Below are 17191 nucleotides of genomic sequence, written 5' to 3'. Positions count from 1 at the left end.
ATTCAGTCAGTGAGCATTGAGTGGCAACAAGCTGAGTGTGTTCATCAGTGAAGACAGACCTTCATGAGCAAATGCTTTCAACAACACAGGGAAGAGCAAACGAAGAAGGCAATTTACTTACCATATTTGATATTAAGATATTTGGTAAGATCCAAATAATTAAGCCCAGAAATGAACCAGGTCTCATGATTCAGTCAGTGAGCATTGCCTCTGCTTTGAAAATAAAAAAAACAATTACACTAAAGGAGTCATCGTATTGATAGTGCAAGTTGATATGGTTCCTTGGGGTCTTAATGGAATGTCTGTAACATACTTTGCTCAAAATACCACAAGGATAATTTAAAACAGCACACTTTTTACCCTGTCTTAAACAGCTCTCCTCAGAGTGACCTCTTTTGAGTGCCTGTTCCTTTAAGTGCTAATGAGCCAGCTCCCCCCTCCCCCCTCCTCCGCGGGGTACGCTCACCGAAGGTTTTGGGCTACCATAGAAACTAGCTGAGCGGGTACATTTGAAGAAATATGGATGAGGAATACGGCTTGGCACCATACCTTTATGAACCAGAGTCAGACCCTGAACAGGAGGAGGCTCCCGAGCAAGTTCGAGAGTGTAGAGTTCAACAGGACGTTTCTGAATGGTTAGTAAACTTTACGTCACTTCGACAATACTTTTTTAATGATTGTACATTGGCTAAGGTCATGCGGTCTTGTTGGCTGTGTCGAGAGCATCGCAATGCATGTGACTCGAGAACGTAAATACAGTGTGTGCATGTACGAGTACCGGTGTGTAACAAACACGGTGTGTTTATGTAAGTTACTGGTTGTGAAAAGTGCTTATGTAAATGCCAGTAACTGGAACGCCATTAAGATATGCCTGCTACACGAGTAAAAAACTCCAGCGGTTTCAGCTACGTTCTTCTCGCATTCCTCCAGCTGGCCATCCAGTGTGTGTGCGCTCTGGTGTGACTGCACAGTTCTACCTCTGTAAATGGGAACAGTGGCTTGGACTATAAACTACACCAGCGATCAACATGTTACTTCTGAAGCATGGAAGCAGTGTATTTTGATTAGATGTTGATTTCAAATATCAGCAACATTTTGCCAGGATCGAGGACAGCATCTTTTCTAAATTCACTAGCCCAAAACTAATAATAAGGCCCCGTGTCCAGGTACTGTGAGGTTCTGGAGTTACTTTGATTGGACGACAAAAGATCCAGTTTATGTCATAATGTCATAATGTAATGTCATTTAGGGGCAAAGGGCACACATATTTCACATTCTAGGCGGTGGTCCCGAATTCCTGCAGACTAAAATCACTCATCATCATCATCAGTTATTAAATCCAAAGGTAGGGACAAGCTTACATGTAAAACCCTGTTTCCACACAGGAGACCCACAAGAGTGAAAGTAAAGCCTCTGTTTCACGCATTTCTCTTAATGAAGTCTCCACTACAAGCTGAGAGCACTGACAGTAAAAAGAATGGATGGAGCCACCCCAAAGGGCTTGATCGGGGAGACGTGATCAGAGGCAGAGACATTATTTCTGGCTGAAATTATGGCATTTAAAGGGTAACACTGCCCTCTGTTGGGCAAGCACCTGAAATGATGAAATGTAAAAGATAACACTGCCCTCTGCTGGTCAAGCACCATTCTCCAATTCACGCAAAACAACTTGTGCATTCCAATGTTCTTCCAGTAGAATATGCACCACAGACTATAAGTAAATAATGTAACGCTTCCCAGAATTCAGTAGAAGTCTAGAGTGTCTGTGGATGACTCGAGACGACAGGAGCCCACTGTCTGTAATACATGTAATACACTGAGTGGGGCAGTGTAGAGTTTGTATACAGTATTTTTTATTTGTGTGGTTTCGGCTACCTGCAGTAGGTCTTGGAAAGTATCCCATGTGGATACGGGGGCTCTACTGTGTTGTACAGTTTTCTTTAACTCTGAATTAACATTAATGCTGGTTTCTACCTGTCTCCAGCTAATTTCACAATGTGAGCAGAAGCTAACCATCGCTAGCTTTGCCGATCAGGATCACGAGTGTTCTCACAACAACCACACAGTCAACTGAAGTAAACACATCGATTACCTTAGGATTTGATAACCAGAATCTGTTGCATAGAGTCAATCACATGTTTTAAGCATGAGAGCTGTAACTTTCATAAGAAAACCACCGGATGTGAGATGTCTATAACCATGGATACCACATTAGAGTCTCACATGCATCCTTTTTCTGCTTTAGCATATTAGTAGCAACATCTTTGATTTTATGAGACAAAACAACGGTTAGTTACAAAAGGCAGACGAATAACTATATTTTAATTCACCAAATGGTTTGCCTAGGTTTTCTGGTGGTGTTGTTTTTCTCACACCTTATTTTTGAAGAATTAGCGAAAACCCATTCATTTTTCCAAAGGGATCTTTTTCTTTGGAACCAGGAAGTGTTAAAATGCTGACACCAAGGGTGTTTTCATACCTATAGTTTGTTTGCTCTTGTCCAAGTGAGCTGATGAGTTTGTAAACTTCGCTTCCCCTTATAAAGTTTCTTTTCACACCTCTGAAAAACCCAAACAAACCAAAATGCAGCGGGGCGGGAACAAGAGTAAATACAGGAAGAAGGTCCTGGGTTCAATCTGGACTAGTGCATATTCCTGTGAGAGGAACATTGCTATACAATTTCACATGAAGCAACAGCAGAGTTGGCATTTGCTCATAACCCTGGTAATTATCTGGGCAATATACCAGGCTGAAACCAATGCTGAAATGTCTTGAAAATATCATACTGCTCCACACTTGCTAGTCCAAGTGACACTAATAAATAAGAGAGATTTTTTCGCCGTGTAGACAGGCTCCATTCATTTGGCAGTATGCACTCAAATTTTGAGCGTTGTTTTTGATTGGTTCTATTATTTCAACTTGCACCGCCTCTCGGCTGCGTATCAAAAAATTATTGAAAGTAATCAAATGTACCAAGTTACATTACTTTTAAGTAATTAAAATAGTTACGTTATTACATTTTCACAGGGTGAATAGTAACCTATTACATTTCAAAAGTAACCATTCCAAACCGCCTGGTTACATGGTTTTACGTTTGGTGGAAGACCGTCAGATGTATGGGTCACTCAGGCCTCTGGGTCTGGTGAGAAATGCTCCAGGCAATGACTGACGTGAACAACCTGGGTATATGTCCCCCATAATGCAATAGGAGGTGAAGGGCAGACCTGTCCCCACTCCACATTAACAGGGACCTTGTGGAGGGGGTCCACACCTTCTATTTCCTGGGAGCCCACATATTGGATGACCCCTCCTGGTCTGCCAACACCTCAGCAATTGTCAAGAAGGCACAGCAGCGGTTACACTTCCTGAGAGTGCCCACGAAAAACAACCTGGAGTGTAAACTGATGGTGGCCTTTTACCGCTCCACCATCGAAAGAGGACTGGTGTACTGCATTTTGGCGTGGTACTCCAGCTGCACTGCGGCATCAGACAAGAGAGCCCTCCAAAGAGTCATCAACACAGCCCAATAAATCACTGGCTGCTCACTGCCCTCCCTGCAAAACATTGCCTGCTCCCGCTACCTCCGCAGGGCCAAAAATATTATCAAAGTCACATCACACCCAGGCCACCACCTGTTTAATCTCCTGTCCTCTGGTAGACGGTAAAGGTCCACTAGGGCAAGGACCACGCGTCTAAAGGACTGTTTTTTCTCCGACAGCTATCAGAACTCTAAACTCAGACATGCACTAAAATGGGAAATTCAATGTGCAATATTAACACTTCAGTCACTTTATTCTACTGTAAGTCACTTATGTCATCCCAGTCAGCTTATACATGTGTATCTATTTGCACACACACACACACACACACACACTTTATTCTACTGTAAGTCACTTATGTCATCCCAGTCACCTTATACATGTGTATCTATTTGCACACACACACACACTTTATTCTACTGTAAGTCACTCATGCCATCCCAGTCACCTTATTCATGTGTATCTATATATGGTAACGTACCTCAGGGGGAGTACTGGTACTCCATACCACTACACACACTCACACACACACACACACACACACACAAAACCACCTCCATCGTGCCGGTGCCAAAGCACTCCAAGGCAGCGAGCCTTAATGACTTTCGCCCAGTTGCACTCACTCCAATCATAATGAAGTGCTTCGAGAGGCTGGTCCTGGCTCATCTCAAATCATGCCTACCACCCACACTGGACCCCCTCCAATTCGCCTACCGCCAGAATAGGAGCACGGAGGATGCCATCTCCACGGCACTACACTCCGCCCTTTCCCACCTGGACAACAGTAACACATACGCGAGACTGTTGTTCATAGACTTCAGCTCTGCATTTAACACCATAATCCCCTCCAAACTGATCACAAAAGTCAGTGATCTGGGCATCAACACCTTCCTCAGTAACTGGATTCTGGACTTCCTAACCAACAGACCTCAGTCTGTCAGGTTAGACAACAACACCTCCTCAACCCTCATCCTGAACACTGGTGTCCCACAGGGCTGCGTGCTGAGCCCTCTCCTCTACTCCCTTTTCACCTACGACTGCACAGCTGTACATGGTTCTAATACCATTGTAAAGTTCGCAGACGACACAACGGTGATTGGCCTACAGAGAAGAGGTCCAGCACCTGGCAGTGTGGTGTGCTAACAACAACCTGGCTCTCAACACCATGAAAACCAAGGAGCTAATTGTGGACTTCAGGAGGACCAAAGGTGGCGCACACACCCCGATCTGTATCAACGGGACGGAGGTGGAGCGTGTCGCCAGCTTTAAATTCCTGGGTGTCCACATCTCCGAGGACCTCTCTTGGACCCTCAACACCTCAACCCTAATCAAGAAGGCTCACCAGCGTCTCTTCTTCCTGAGGAGATTGAAGAAGGCAAATCTGTCTCCTCAGATTCTGGTGAACTTCTACCGCTGCACCATTGAGAGCATCCTCACCAACTGCATCTCAGTCTGGTATGGCAGCTGCTCTGTGGCAGACCGCAAAACTCTCCAGAGGGTAGTGAAAACTGGTTCCCCACTCCCCTCCATCGAGGCTGTCCAGCGCAAAAGATGTCTGCGGAAAGCGCGCAGCATCGAGAAGTAGGGGTGGGAAAAAAAATCGATTCTTCGATTTATCTCGATTCTCTCTAGAACGATTCTGTCTCGATTCAGAAAAGTTCATAATCGATTTTTCAATTAAAACATTTTTTTTTTTTTTTTTTTACACATCCGTTTTGTGTTGAAATGCAAGCTGCATCGATTATTGCATTGTTCATAGAAAGTCATAATTGTGACAAGGAAAAGCTTTTTCTCTAATAAAAAAATTGAGAAGGTAATTCATCTGTTTTATCATCTGTTTTTTAATTATCAAACACAAAGTAGGAAGTGATTTGAGACTGAGTAGCAAACTCAAATGTTTTAAAAATCGAGATGCATCGATAATCGTTTTATTGGTTTAGAATTGATAATCGACAATCGGTTTAGAATCGATAATCGGTTTAGAATCGAATCGTTGACCTCTGAATCGGAATCGAATCGAATCGTGAGGTGCCAAGAGATTCCCACCCCTATCGAGAAGGACAGCTCCCATCCCAACCACAGACCTCCCCTCAGGGAGGCGCTACAGGGTCCTCCGTTCCCGGACCAGCAGGCTCAGGAACAGCTTCTTCCCTGCGGCTGTCACCCTGCTGAACTCTGCATCACGGTGACCCCCCCTGGCTACCCCCTCACATTCCTTCCTACAGTGACTGTACTTCCCCCTCTACCCTGGCCTGACTGCCACACACCTCCCCCAGCCACTGAACATTTGCACTAAAACTGTTCATTTGTTTATATCTATTTATTTAAAATTGTTGTCCATATCCATATTCACCATACTTATATCTTATGTCTCCTACCTCATTTATAACTTCTACTGCCACTTTCACCTGCACTTTACATACTGTATATCTATATCATATATCTATATCACATCTGCACTAACCACCACTATTGCTGCTTACTGTTCATATTACTTATGTCTTATATCATACTGTATATATTCTATTTATCTATTTTTATATTACCACTTTGCACATACTCTGCACTCTTCTGATTTTGCACTTCTGGTTAGATGCTAACTGCATTTCGTTGCCTCAGTACTTGTACTCTGTGCAATGACAATTAAGTTGAATCTAATCTAATCTAATCTAATCTAATCTTGGAGTGCTATGTTTTGGGATCGTTGGTCTCGATTCTGCCATCTTTTCCAGCTTATCCCTCAGTTCTTTTTCAACTCCTGGTGTCAGGAGCCGTTTTCATTGTCTGTCCTTCCAGTTTTCTTTTCTTTTTTCTATTTATATTTCTAATCTTCTATTTGCTTTTATAAATTTTTCCTGTGGCTTCTTCATTCAAGCACCTGTATGTTTCTTCATCAGTAGGGACCCAAGCCCCGTCTGTTCCGTCAGATTTATCAGCTCTACATCGCCTAACCTGTAACTCTGACTCAGTTCGATATTTGTTGGTCCCTTGGGGCTACAGAAAATCTCTCCATTCTCTGTTCCTATGTCGCATTCGCATGATCAGAGTGCCTGCTTGTGCTGTTATTTCTGTGATAGTCTGCCGTATTTCTTTTTGCTTTTCATACATTATCTCCCTCCACATTAAACACGCCACTTACTTCTATCTGCGGGATAGGAGTAAGTAATAATAATAAGTTTCATAAGTAATAATCTTTGAGATTTGGATAATCTATCCCCCTCGTTACTGCTTCGAAACACAGGTGGGCTCTCTTCAATGTTCTACCTGGTCTACACCTTGTGTTTTCTTCTCCTTCTGGGAATTCTTCACACCACTTTACTTCTTGTGTCGAATCACAGGTTGTGCATCCATAACCCACTCACTCCAACACCCTCTTTCTGACTTTTTCTGTGTCTGGGTTTTTTAAAGCCTTTCTTCAAAGCCCCACAGTCAGCCCAAAAGAGAACAACAATAACAAGCTCAGCAGCAAATGTGTGTCTCAACTGTGGTTACGCAGCATAGAACAGGAACCAAACCTAGGCCAACCGACAGAAGCAGCCGTTTATAAACAGGAAGAATTGGTTTGGTTGTTTTGAAAGAAGAAAAAAACTACAGCCTGGCAGTCACAGCATGTGTGTGTGCGTGGGGATGGCAGTTTATGTGTAACCTCTTTTTCTTTCTGTGTTTTTTTCAACAGCCACCAAAATCACAATTATTCCTCAATGCCAGGGAAAGCACTCAGTTTTGCATCCAATCGTGTCACTTGCTGCTTGTGGTGGCCTAGTTCATGCATAGGACATGAGCCCACAGGGATTAGTGTGTTAACGCGTAAATTAACGTTCATATTGACACAAGTAGGTTACATAACAGTGAGAGCATAAAAACAATAGGCCTACCTACCTGTACTCAAATAATGTATTGTCTACTAAACGAGAGCTTTTCTTTAGGCTGCCAGATAATTATATAAACATTATGTCCCATCTTGATCCAAACTCCTAAATCACTACACTAAATCTTGGAGAACATTTTCAAGTGTCTGTTTAAAACAAATAGCGGCTGATTTATATCATATTATTATTATTATTATTATATATTGGATTTTTAAATCCTTAAATATAGAAATCGGTATTGATCCTATATTGTGCTCTAATAGTGTACTATTGTTAGCTAACGTTTTACATGATATTATATTAATATGCAAATGAAAGACACAAACAGATCCAACTCTGAAATTACATTTATTTATTGAGTCAACAAGAATTTACAAACAATGCAAAATCTACGTTGATTACGTTTGACTACAATCTTGTGACTGGCTCTGCCCCCTGAATGAGCACACGCACCCAGTAATGTTTGTAAACCAGAAACCCGTCTATAAGAATTCATGGAAATGACATGGGCTTTTGATAAAGGAGCAATGTGTAGATTATTTTTTAAGTGCTCTTGATGGTCATAGTGTTGTAGGAAGGGGGAGTCATTTTGGTTCTTGTTTGTTTGTTTGTTTGATTGTTTGTTTAAGGTGTTTTCCTTTTTAAACACATTTATTTACATTTTCACAGCCTTAAATTGTAAAGTACAAATTGCAAATTGCCTGAGACATGATAGCCTGCACAGAATTCACAGGAATGTTAGGAACCTATAGCTTCGGTATCGGTAGCCTTCTATAATCAGTTTTATGTTTGGGCAACCGGTATAAATACATTGTAAATCTGAACAGTATTTTACTGTATTAATGCAATATATCAGTATATTATCCTATTGTAAACTACAATGCAATCTGGGAGTGAAAAAAATGTGATTACAGCACTTTAAGAAAATGCCATAGTTTTTACAAGAATTTAGTGTAAACTTAACTGTAAACAGCTGAGCGTCTTGGGAAGGTGAAAGAAAAGTGTGAGATCTAAAATGTAACTGTCACCACAGCCATGTGGCTCTGGCCATAGAACTGCTAGGAAGGTCATGTAGGCTCCAATATAGGGATGTTGCGCTGTTTGTCAGAGCCTACCTGATACAGTTTCACTGTTAAACTGGTAAGAGGCAACATATGACAAAGCAGAAGCAGTGCGAATGGCTGCAGGAGTAGAAACTATTGTCACATTGTTACATTTTACTCACATGACATGCAAACCTTTACATGTACTAACTGCATTAGATTATAAGACAACCCGAAGTGTTGCCAAACTCCATGTTGTTTCCGTAAATGAGATGCTTGAAGTAGACCAGGCATAAACCCAAAACAGTGTGAACGGCTGTGGGAAAGAGAGGGATGAACATGAATTGATGAACATGTTATCGTGTTCAATAACACAAAATAAAACTATAACAAGTGTTTAAATCAAGTTTAATTGACGGTTTCGATATGAGCTTCGCTAACATTAATTTTGCGCATGCTAGCTAATGTAGCCAGCTAGTCAAACTATCCTTTGTTTTTGCAAACGTACTGACACCAAATGTGATCACTTTAAGCAATGGAAGTCCGTCTCGGTGCAAGTATTGGTGCACTATTTTGTTTACGAAAGCAATCGTCCATAACCAAATTTGCGTATGGAATCTAGCTTTTTCATTTAAGGTAGGCTAAACATGTGTGAGGGCCCCACGAGTCAAGGCCTTGGCCGAACAAACGTATAACCAATCAGTATTTTTTCTTTTAGCCTACTTCACAAATAAGTAGGCTAGGCCAAACCAAGGGTAGTCTACCTTTCACACTATAGTTGTATGCGCAATGGAACGCTGTTGTTATATGTTACACGTATGTCTGTTGGATAACCATATGACTGTTGTAGCTTACTAAGGAACAACTGCAATAAAATAGGATAATGGCACAGACTAATATCACTCATGTGCATTCACAAGTGGGTAGATTAAAATTGAAAGATATATGGAAAGTTACACAATACCCATCGAAGTTTAAACCACACCCTGAATACCCCTTTTACTGGCTACTTTTAGCGCCACCCTGTTACTCTCAACAGACATTCATTGCGCGGTTGTTTCCTCAGACTGTTTTAGTAGGCTAATGTTTGTGAACCAACTGATGGCTGTGTAAGACATCTACCGTCCCCATGTGCATCTGCTAAGGGAAATTAAAGGGCGTGAAATAATTTCACTTCAATTTAACATCAAGTAGCTTCTGTGACCTCGAGGAAGTATTTAAACGTTACTGCTTAAAGCAGGCTATCGGCTAAATACTTGTGGAACACTGAGGAAATGTCGCAGTTGAACGGGTGAGCATACGGTCTTAGTATGAACGTTTGATCATCGTTTATCCTACCTCTCGTGATTAAATGTGCTAATACCAAACTAAATTTGATTTAGGGATGAATGGTTACGAAAGCTTACCTAGGGCGGTTATACTAGGTGAATGTCGCAGCATACGTTAGGTTACAAACGGAAATCAAGCCAACTTGTTTCACCCGTCTTGGCCGTTGTTCGGGTGCAGTTGAGCTGCGTTAACTGGTGTGGTAAAGTGAAGCTACACTCAGTGGAAACCCCCAAGCTTCAAAAGCAACAACGAGATTATGTCCTTTCTAGTTATATGCAGTTTAAATTACACGTGGACAAAAGTAGTGAAATATGTTGATAGTGTAACGTTACTTGCATGAAGCGTTTATCCGTTTCTATGTAACGTTAATTCGTCAGTTGGGTTTGTCACATGCTGAGAAACGCTGGCTAGAATGTGACCAAAGCAGTGCAACAAAATGTCAGCTCATATTGACGAAACGGTTAGTGGGTCCACATTTCGCCCATAACGATATTTTCGTGTATGCGCTGTATTTGATAAGACAGCCTCGAAGACCATGCTCTCGTTCCAAAAGTTTACTTCTACCCTAATGGATATTTGTAAATGGGGGAGGAGTTCCAATCATTCAGGTTTTTTTGACCATACATTTATTTGCAATCAGCAGTTAGCCTACACAATAGTTATAGGGTTTACATATATGTGATAAAAAAAGTAGGCAATTGCACGGTTCAGGATTTAATCAAACTTATACAAATTGTGGGTTTTGTAAATGGCTCGTCACGTAGTCATACTGAATTAGCCTATTCTCGCCAACAATGCACACTGTGCCATGCTATTTTCGGAATTGATATCTTGTACTGTAGAAGGTTTTTTGACTATTACATACTTGAAATAGGACCAAATGGATGACGGTACTCTCTGTGCACACTAGTTATAAAGGTTTTGGAGAATTTAATTTGTTTATGTCCTGCCTGTTACTGCATTGTTTTTCAGTGTGAAAAAAGAGGCTCTGGAAGTCTCCCTTCCTGACACAGACTCTGATTTGGCCGAACAGAAGGAGTGTCTCAAGGTGAAACTCAGATGGACACGCGAGGAGGTATGTACACTAACTTCAATCCTGAATTGTCCAAGACTATTTAGATCATGTTTCTTTCTTACCACATATTATTGTATATACATAAAACAATGATGTGAATGAATTCCACTTAAGTTTCTAGAGAAAATGTCATACTCGTGCTTAAGTCTGTTTGCATACAAGCATGCAAGAATGTTACTTTGCTATGATTTTCATTGAAATTGTTCTCTGATTAATTCACATCAGGATGAGACCCTTAAAATGTTGGTTGAGAACTTTGGCCAACAAGACTGGAAGACCATTGCCAGCTTTTTACCGGTAAGTATGAGCCTTTGAGAAGTGTAGGCCTACTAGATTAACTTAAAAAATAAATGTTTAATTATAACCAAGATGCATCGTGTGGTTAGGGTTACTAACTAGGGTTACTTACAGTACTGACCCTAATGTGATGCTTATGTACCCAATGCAAATTATATTCTTGTAAGGTCTATAAGTGTTATCATGCAGGGTTCCTTTTAAGGAACATTCTGTTGTTCTGAACAACTTTAGCCCTTATACTATGGAGTTGTCTTTCTGTTTATCCAACAGAGCCCTCTGACACCATTTATATATGTTTACTTTCCTCATCACTCGTCACTGTTGGTCTGTTTTATCTGTTGAAGCCTTCTCTGGACCTTGCGGATCAGTGTGGTAAAAATAAAAATATCTACATGCTTACTTTCTCATTTTTTTTTTTTTTTTACTTTTCTTTTCCAGGGACGCACTGAGTTCCATTGTCAGCACCACTTCAAGAGGGTGCTCGACCCTGAGCTGATCAAAGGAGGCTGGACCAAAGAAGAGGATGCGATGGTCAGCATAATTTAAGGGCACATCACTAATGCATGCCATGAAATGTTTGTCCACTAGAGTGCAGTATAACTTCAAAATGGCTCCCTGCATAAAATACTTCACCCTGGTCACTGTATTGCTACCTAATTGTAGTCTTTAGTCTGTAGATCCATGGAGTCTAGATGCAAAACGAGGTTGGTGTGGATAGGAACGGATAGGGACAACATGACCATAATTCGTAAGCAATACTGTTTAACAGCTTTATGTTAATTTACATTTATTCATGACGCTTTATCCAAAGTGACTTATAATTGAGGTAATATTGAGCAATCTTACATTTGAGGCTATGAGTAATATCAACCAAATGCAGTGCCTTCAGTTTTCCTAGACATGGAGCCTAAACTCCCCCAGATAGTGAGTGACGCTTTGGTTCTCAAACGCTTTGGTTTCCTACCGCTTTGGTTTCCTACCAGTTGTCGAATTTGGTCCAGATGTATGGGACGAAGAAGTGGGCGGTGATTGGCAGGCACCTTAAGGGTAGACACGGCAAGCAATGTCGTGAGCGGTGGCACAATCACCTTGACCCTGGCGTGAAGAAGACCTCCTGGACCACAGAGGAAGACATTGCCATCCAAAAAGCCCACCATGTGCTCGGAAACCGCTGGGCTGAGATTGCAAAACTTCTTCCTGGAAGGTACCTCAGAAGGGACATTTCTCTGATAAAAAATCTCTTTCTTCAAGTATCTCTCATAAACACTGAGTGGATCTTAACATTAGTGGGTAAAGAATTAAACGGTATTTAAATGTTACATTTATTCTGTACTATTTACATGATCTTATAGCTATGTAGGAATGAAAACATCCGAATGGTTTGTGTAATAGATTATACTTCCTTCTCACCGGCAGGACAGACAATGCTATTAAAAACCGCTGGAATTCTACTATTAAGCGGAAACTGGACCTCGCTGCTTATGATCGGGACGACGGCGGTTCATTTAATGCTCTGGAAATGGGAGAGGTCAGAGGGCATTTCTCTTTGCTCTTGCTTGTGACTTAGAGTTTTCTCTGACTGGTAGTTAGTTTGTGTCTTTGTACTGCACATTTTATACTTATTACATCCTCAATATAGGTCATCCAGTAATATGATCATATTCTGAAATATTTAATTTGCATAGTTGATTTACACAGCATATTTGTTTTTTTCGTCAGTGAGAATTTTTGTTTCTTCTGATGTCAGGTGAGTGTAGCTTTGCCTCGGGGTGTAATATTTATTTTTGTGTTTTTTATTTGTGTTCAGGTTGATTTCCACTGCGATGTTGTTCTTGATGGAGAACCAGCATCTGACGAAGACGAGGATATGATGAGGGTATTTTTACACATTTTAAAATGGCATTTTTCTAAGACTGCATATTAGGGCCAATTGCAGGAGCTGGGGAGGAGGCTAATATTCCCCAAAAAAAACCTCACAAATTTACAAGATTAAAATTGTAAATTTACAAGAAAAAGTAACTTGTAAATTTGTGTAAACATGTCCCCGAATGGCAGTGTCGACATACTTCCCATACTTTCATACTCTCTTCATACTATAACTACCAGTCGTGGCGCAAATAAGATAAACAAAGATACTGTAATAAAGGACGATAAAGCATTACAAGCTGCGCCAATGGGGTGGGAATGGAACAGTTCCTGTCTAACAGTCCCTGTCTGTATATTTACGTGCTCTGAGCATTAACACACTTGTAATCAACAATGTGTTTTGTGTCTGGAATAGTATTCATACACTCAGAATACACACGGCTGGATTATACTTGTACCTTGCACTTAAATGGGGCTCTAGGATAATCTGACATGTCCCACAACTCTTCTCCCATGCTAAAAGTACAGCCTGTTTGTCATATTCTAGTCTAGTTCATGTTGATTGTAGGTGTGCCTTGTATTGCTTTTATGACATTATTATGAGAGTGTTTCATGTCAATGTTCCTACATGTTCATGTGATTGCAGATTGCCCAGGCAGAACCCCTGAAGTACAAAGTGGTCAGGAACCCTAAAACCCCAGAGCCCACTACCAAACTGAAAGCTGATGTTTCACCATCCGTGCTTTTTAAGAAAGGCAACAAGAGCCCCACAAATGCCAGTGGTCAGCCTGGCCACAGCACCAGCAAGCAGCCCGCCCGACAGAAGAACATCACTGAGGCCCTTCTGCGGATGATCGCCAAAGACATGCTCCCGCTGAGCTTCGTGGAAGGCTCGGGCTTCCGGAGCTTCATGACAGCGATCGCGCCTCAGTACTCCAGACCCTCCCAGCGCACCATCGGGCTGAAGCTGTACGACAGCGTGGAGAAGCTCATCAAGCCGCAGCTGATCCGCAAGCTGAAGAGCTGCGTCGCCACAACCGCTGACAATGTCGTCATTCACACGACGCTCGACCTGTGGTCCAGCCAGGGCATCGATCAGGTCATCGCCGTGCAGCTGCATTTTGTTGACGATGACTGGAACATCCAGCGCCCCCTGGTGGCGCTCCGACACCTGAGCCATAAGAACCTGCCGGCGGCAGTCGCTCGAGAGCTGGAAGCTGTGTTGCTAAGTTACGGCCTCTTTCCCGAGAACGTTGGTTACATCCTCCTGAACGAGGCGAAGAGCACCATAGCTCTCTGCGATCTGTTCTGCAACTACAAAATCATGTGCTGCCCCCAGAGGAATGACCCGGACGAAGAGGAGCTGGTGGCCTTTCTGGGTGACGTCCCCTCCTCCTGCAACAACTTCTTCGAAATCCCGTACGGCACTCAGTCGAGCTGCATCGCTAACGAGCTGAACTCCGTGATCAAGGAGGCCCTGAAGAACTCCAGGGTCGTGGAGAACCTGCTCCTGCAGGTGCACAACGTGGTGGCGTTCTTCCGCGGCAGCGCCTACTGGAACGAGGTGCTGGGCAAGGAGTGCGGCCTCTCGCTCGCCACGCCGTACAGCCACAGCAACTATCGCTGGAACTCCATGTTCGCGTCCGTCCACAGGATGACGCAGGAGAGCGCCTGGGAGACGGTGGGGTCTGTGCTGGGACAGGCGCGCGGCGAGGCCAAGGACTCGTCCACCTCCCCTCCGCAGCTGAGGGCCAGAAGAGAGCAGGTGCTGGACATCATGGGCCTGCTGGAGCTCTTTGAGGAGGCCATCCAGGTGCTCCAGGGAGACGGGGTGACCTTCCCCCTCATCATCCCCTCCCTCATCGGCCTGAATAAAACATTGGAGACCAGGTCTACGAACTACAGTCACTTCTGCAAAGAGCTACGTTCTGGTTTGCACACACACTTTCAGCACCTGATAAGGCAGAAGGACCTAATTCTGGCCACCGTTTTGGATCCTCGCATCAAACTTCAGCCCTTTGGCGATGCGAAGTTGGAGGGGGAAGACGCAACTCTAACGGCACCCTCTAAAGCTCGAGTTCGAAGCCTAGTGGAATCGGAGATCAGTGAACTGGACACGTGCAACATAAAGATGGAGCAAGATGTGAAACGTGAAGCCGATGACCAAGACCATGAGGCGACCAGCTCAGAGAACGGTAACATCAAGCGCAAGAAGATATTCAGTTTTTTGCAGCCTGCTGCCAAGACCATGAAGGTGTCCGAGCTCGACATGTACCTTTCTGAACCCTTGCTAGATGGTGACGCATCCACCCTGGCTTTTTGGAGGGAGGCCACTCGTTTCCCACAGCTCCAAAACATTTCCCGCAAATTCCTGGCCATTCCAGCAACCTCTGGGGGATTCGATCGTCTGTTCCCCATGGCGTCTTGTATCGTGCGGGCCAGGAGGAGTAGGCTACCGGCCCACACCACAGAGAGGCTGCTGTTGTACAGAGAGTCCCTTAAGCCAAAAAATGCCATAGCGTAGAGAAAGAGAGTGTGTAATAACACAAAACCTAAATAGAAAAATACCTCAAATGACCTGAATGAATGAATTAACTATCACAACTGTCTTGTATTTATCATTTGAATCATGTTTGTGTAATCATTGTTTCATTAGCCGTTCCCTATTACCAGTTTCCGTGCTCAGAAATAAGCTAAGTGAGCTGCCAGTGAAGTCCTAGTTTCACACTCTTGCACCAGGACATGGAATGGATCCTTTTCTGTTTCCAGTTGATGAATTAATAATAAATGATGAGTCTGTGTCAAAGACATATTAACCTACTATATTGAATAACTGGACCATTACTGCTGAACCAACTCGATGGTCTTGTAATGCTTCTTCATGAAGCGTTGTCCATTGGACTACCTCCAGCAATCCTGATTTCCACAGTGGCACGGTGCCCTGAAAGGACACTGGACATTTTTCTTTTTGTTGAAAATGAAAATATGTACAAATCTACAGTTATATGAAATGCATTTTGTTAACACAATGGCTGTAATGCTCATTTTGATTTATAAGGTCTCATATTCTCATTTATTTTTATACTTACCGTTTTTGAAAAATATTTTTGTAGGCAGAATAAATGATCTGCATTTAATGATGGTATGTGGTCATTTTACTCACACTGCATGATATTTTCATTATTATCTTGGTATTGTAATTGATATCTTAAAATGGATGCATGATGCCTCTGAGAAAATCAATCAAACTTTAACAAGGAATACAGTCGGGGGGGGGGGGGGGGACTGAAAACTCTTCGTCTTTCTACCATGTATTGGTTGATGCGGTCTTATAAAGGGGCTTTCAGACTGCATCACTTTTCAGTATCTGACAGTAAAGTGCTGGTCGTATGCAGTTGTGGATGATTTTGCTATGTTCCTGTAAATGTGCACGTCTGTGTACCTGCTGATAGCTCCCCTTCTGTATATTTTCCTTCAACCACATGGTAGAGAACACATGTGCACTCTTCACCATTTATCACTTTAAATTTAAAGGCGTTTTGGCCCAAGTGATGAAGGGTAAAACTATAGCGATAGAGCTTTTAATATTAACGTCAAGAATAGCACTGTCAAGAATGACCTGCAATATACCAATATTACTGATAATTCTATGCCTTTCTTTGAATGTATTGACCTCTTTCATTTGTTGTGCCCACGACTGCATTGCAAACACTAAAAGAAGAAAGAGGCATTTTATTTTTTGGATTAAAAAGGGCAAACTGAATTTTAAAAGGACAGGGTTAGAAACTGTCTGCTGAGATGTCGTTGTGCCTTTGTAGTCTTGTACTGACTACAACCAACGACATTAACCATGAATGAACAATCGATAGCTTAATGCGATAACTATGGGAAAGTTGTTACGACAGAAAGCCACAACCTTTCCAATGATTTCCATTTACAGTTTTTTACGATTGCATAAACAGTCAAATCAAAAGTATTACACAATTATCAAAACCTTACACTCAAGGACCAAAACATCGGCCCAGATTTGCACCACTATAAGCACAATGTCAGCTCACACTTTTTGCAAAACAATACACAGTGATTTGCAAAACACTAAACACACTTGTATGCATTACACACAGAAGTATATCAAGATGTCACTTCCTTGTAATTCCAAAGCACTGACTTGTC

The 17191-nt window shown here is 42.4% G+C and overlaps 1 protein-coding gene across 2 annotated transcripts; it reads left to right on the top strand.

Moving 5' to 3' along the window:
* The first annotated feature begins 452 nt into the window (after window positions 1-452).
* mybl2a (v-myb avian myeloblastosis viral oncogene homolog-like 2a) lies at window positions 453-16155 on the top strand. 2 transcript variants are annotated; one of them, XM_042704906.1, is made up of 8 exons: window positions 453-635; window positions 10753-10855; window positions 11081-11152; window positions 11591-11683; window positions 12136-12356; window positions 12569-12680; window positions 12960-13028; window positions 13665-16155. In XM_042704906.1, exons 1-8 carry the CDS (start codon window positions 520-522, stop codon window positions 15540-15542), a joined length of 2664 nt encoding a protein of 887 aa, XP_042560840.1. In that variant the 5' UTR covers window positions 453-519; the 3' UTR covers window positions 15543-16155. The 2 variants fall into 2 exon arrangements, with proteins under 2 accessions (XP_042560840.1, XP_042560841.1); XM_042704907.1 differs by lacking the exon at window positions 453-635 and adding an exon at window positions 9482-9742.
* Window positions 16156-17191: the final 1036 nt, after the last annotated feature.

The sequence above is a fragment of the Clupea harengus genome, unplaced genomic scaffold (genome assembly GCF_900700415.2).
Source record: "Clupea harengus unplaced genomic scaffold, Ch_v2.0.2, whole genome shotgun sequence".
Lineage (NCBI taxonomy): Eukaryota > Metazoa > Chordata > Actinopteri > Clupeiformes > Clupeidae > Clupea > Clupea harengus.
Note: the sequence above shows the minus strand (reverse complement) of the source record. Positions and strands in the feature narration are given on the sequence as shown.

Bases quoted from the DNA above. Each gene is read 5' to 3' on its own strand.
- mybl2a (XM_042704906.1), top strand. From the start codon at position 520: ATGGATGAGGAATACGGCTTGGCACCATACCTTTATGAACCAGAGTCA. The intron at 636-10,752 runs GTTAGTAAACTT...ATTGTTTTTCAG, and splicing joins CAACAGGACGTTTCTGAATG to TGTGAAAAAAGAGGCTCTGG. The intron at 11,153-11,590 runs GTAAGTATGAGC...TTTCTTTTCCAG, and splicing joins CCATTGCCAGCTTTTTACCG to GGACGCACTGAGTTCCATTG.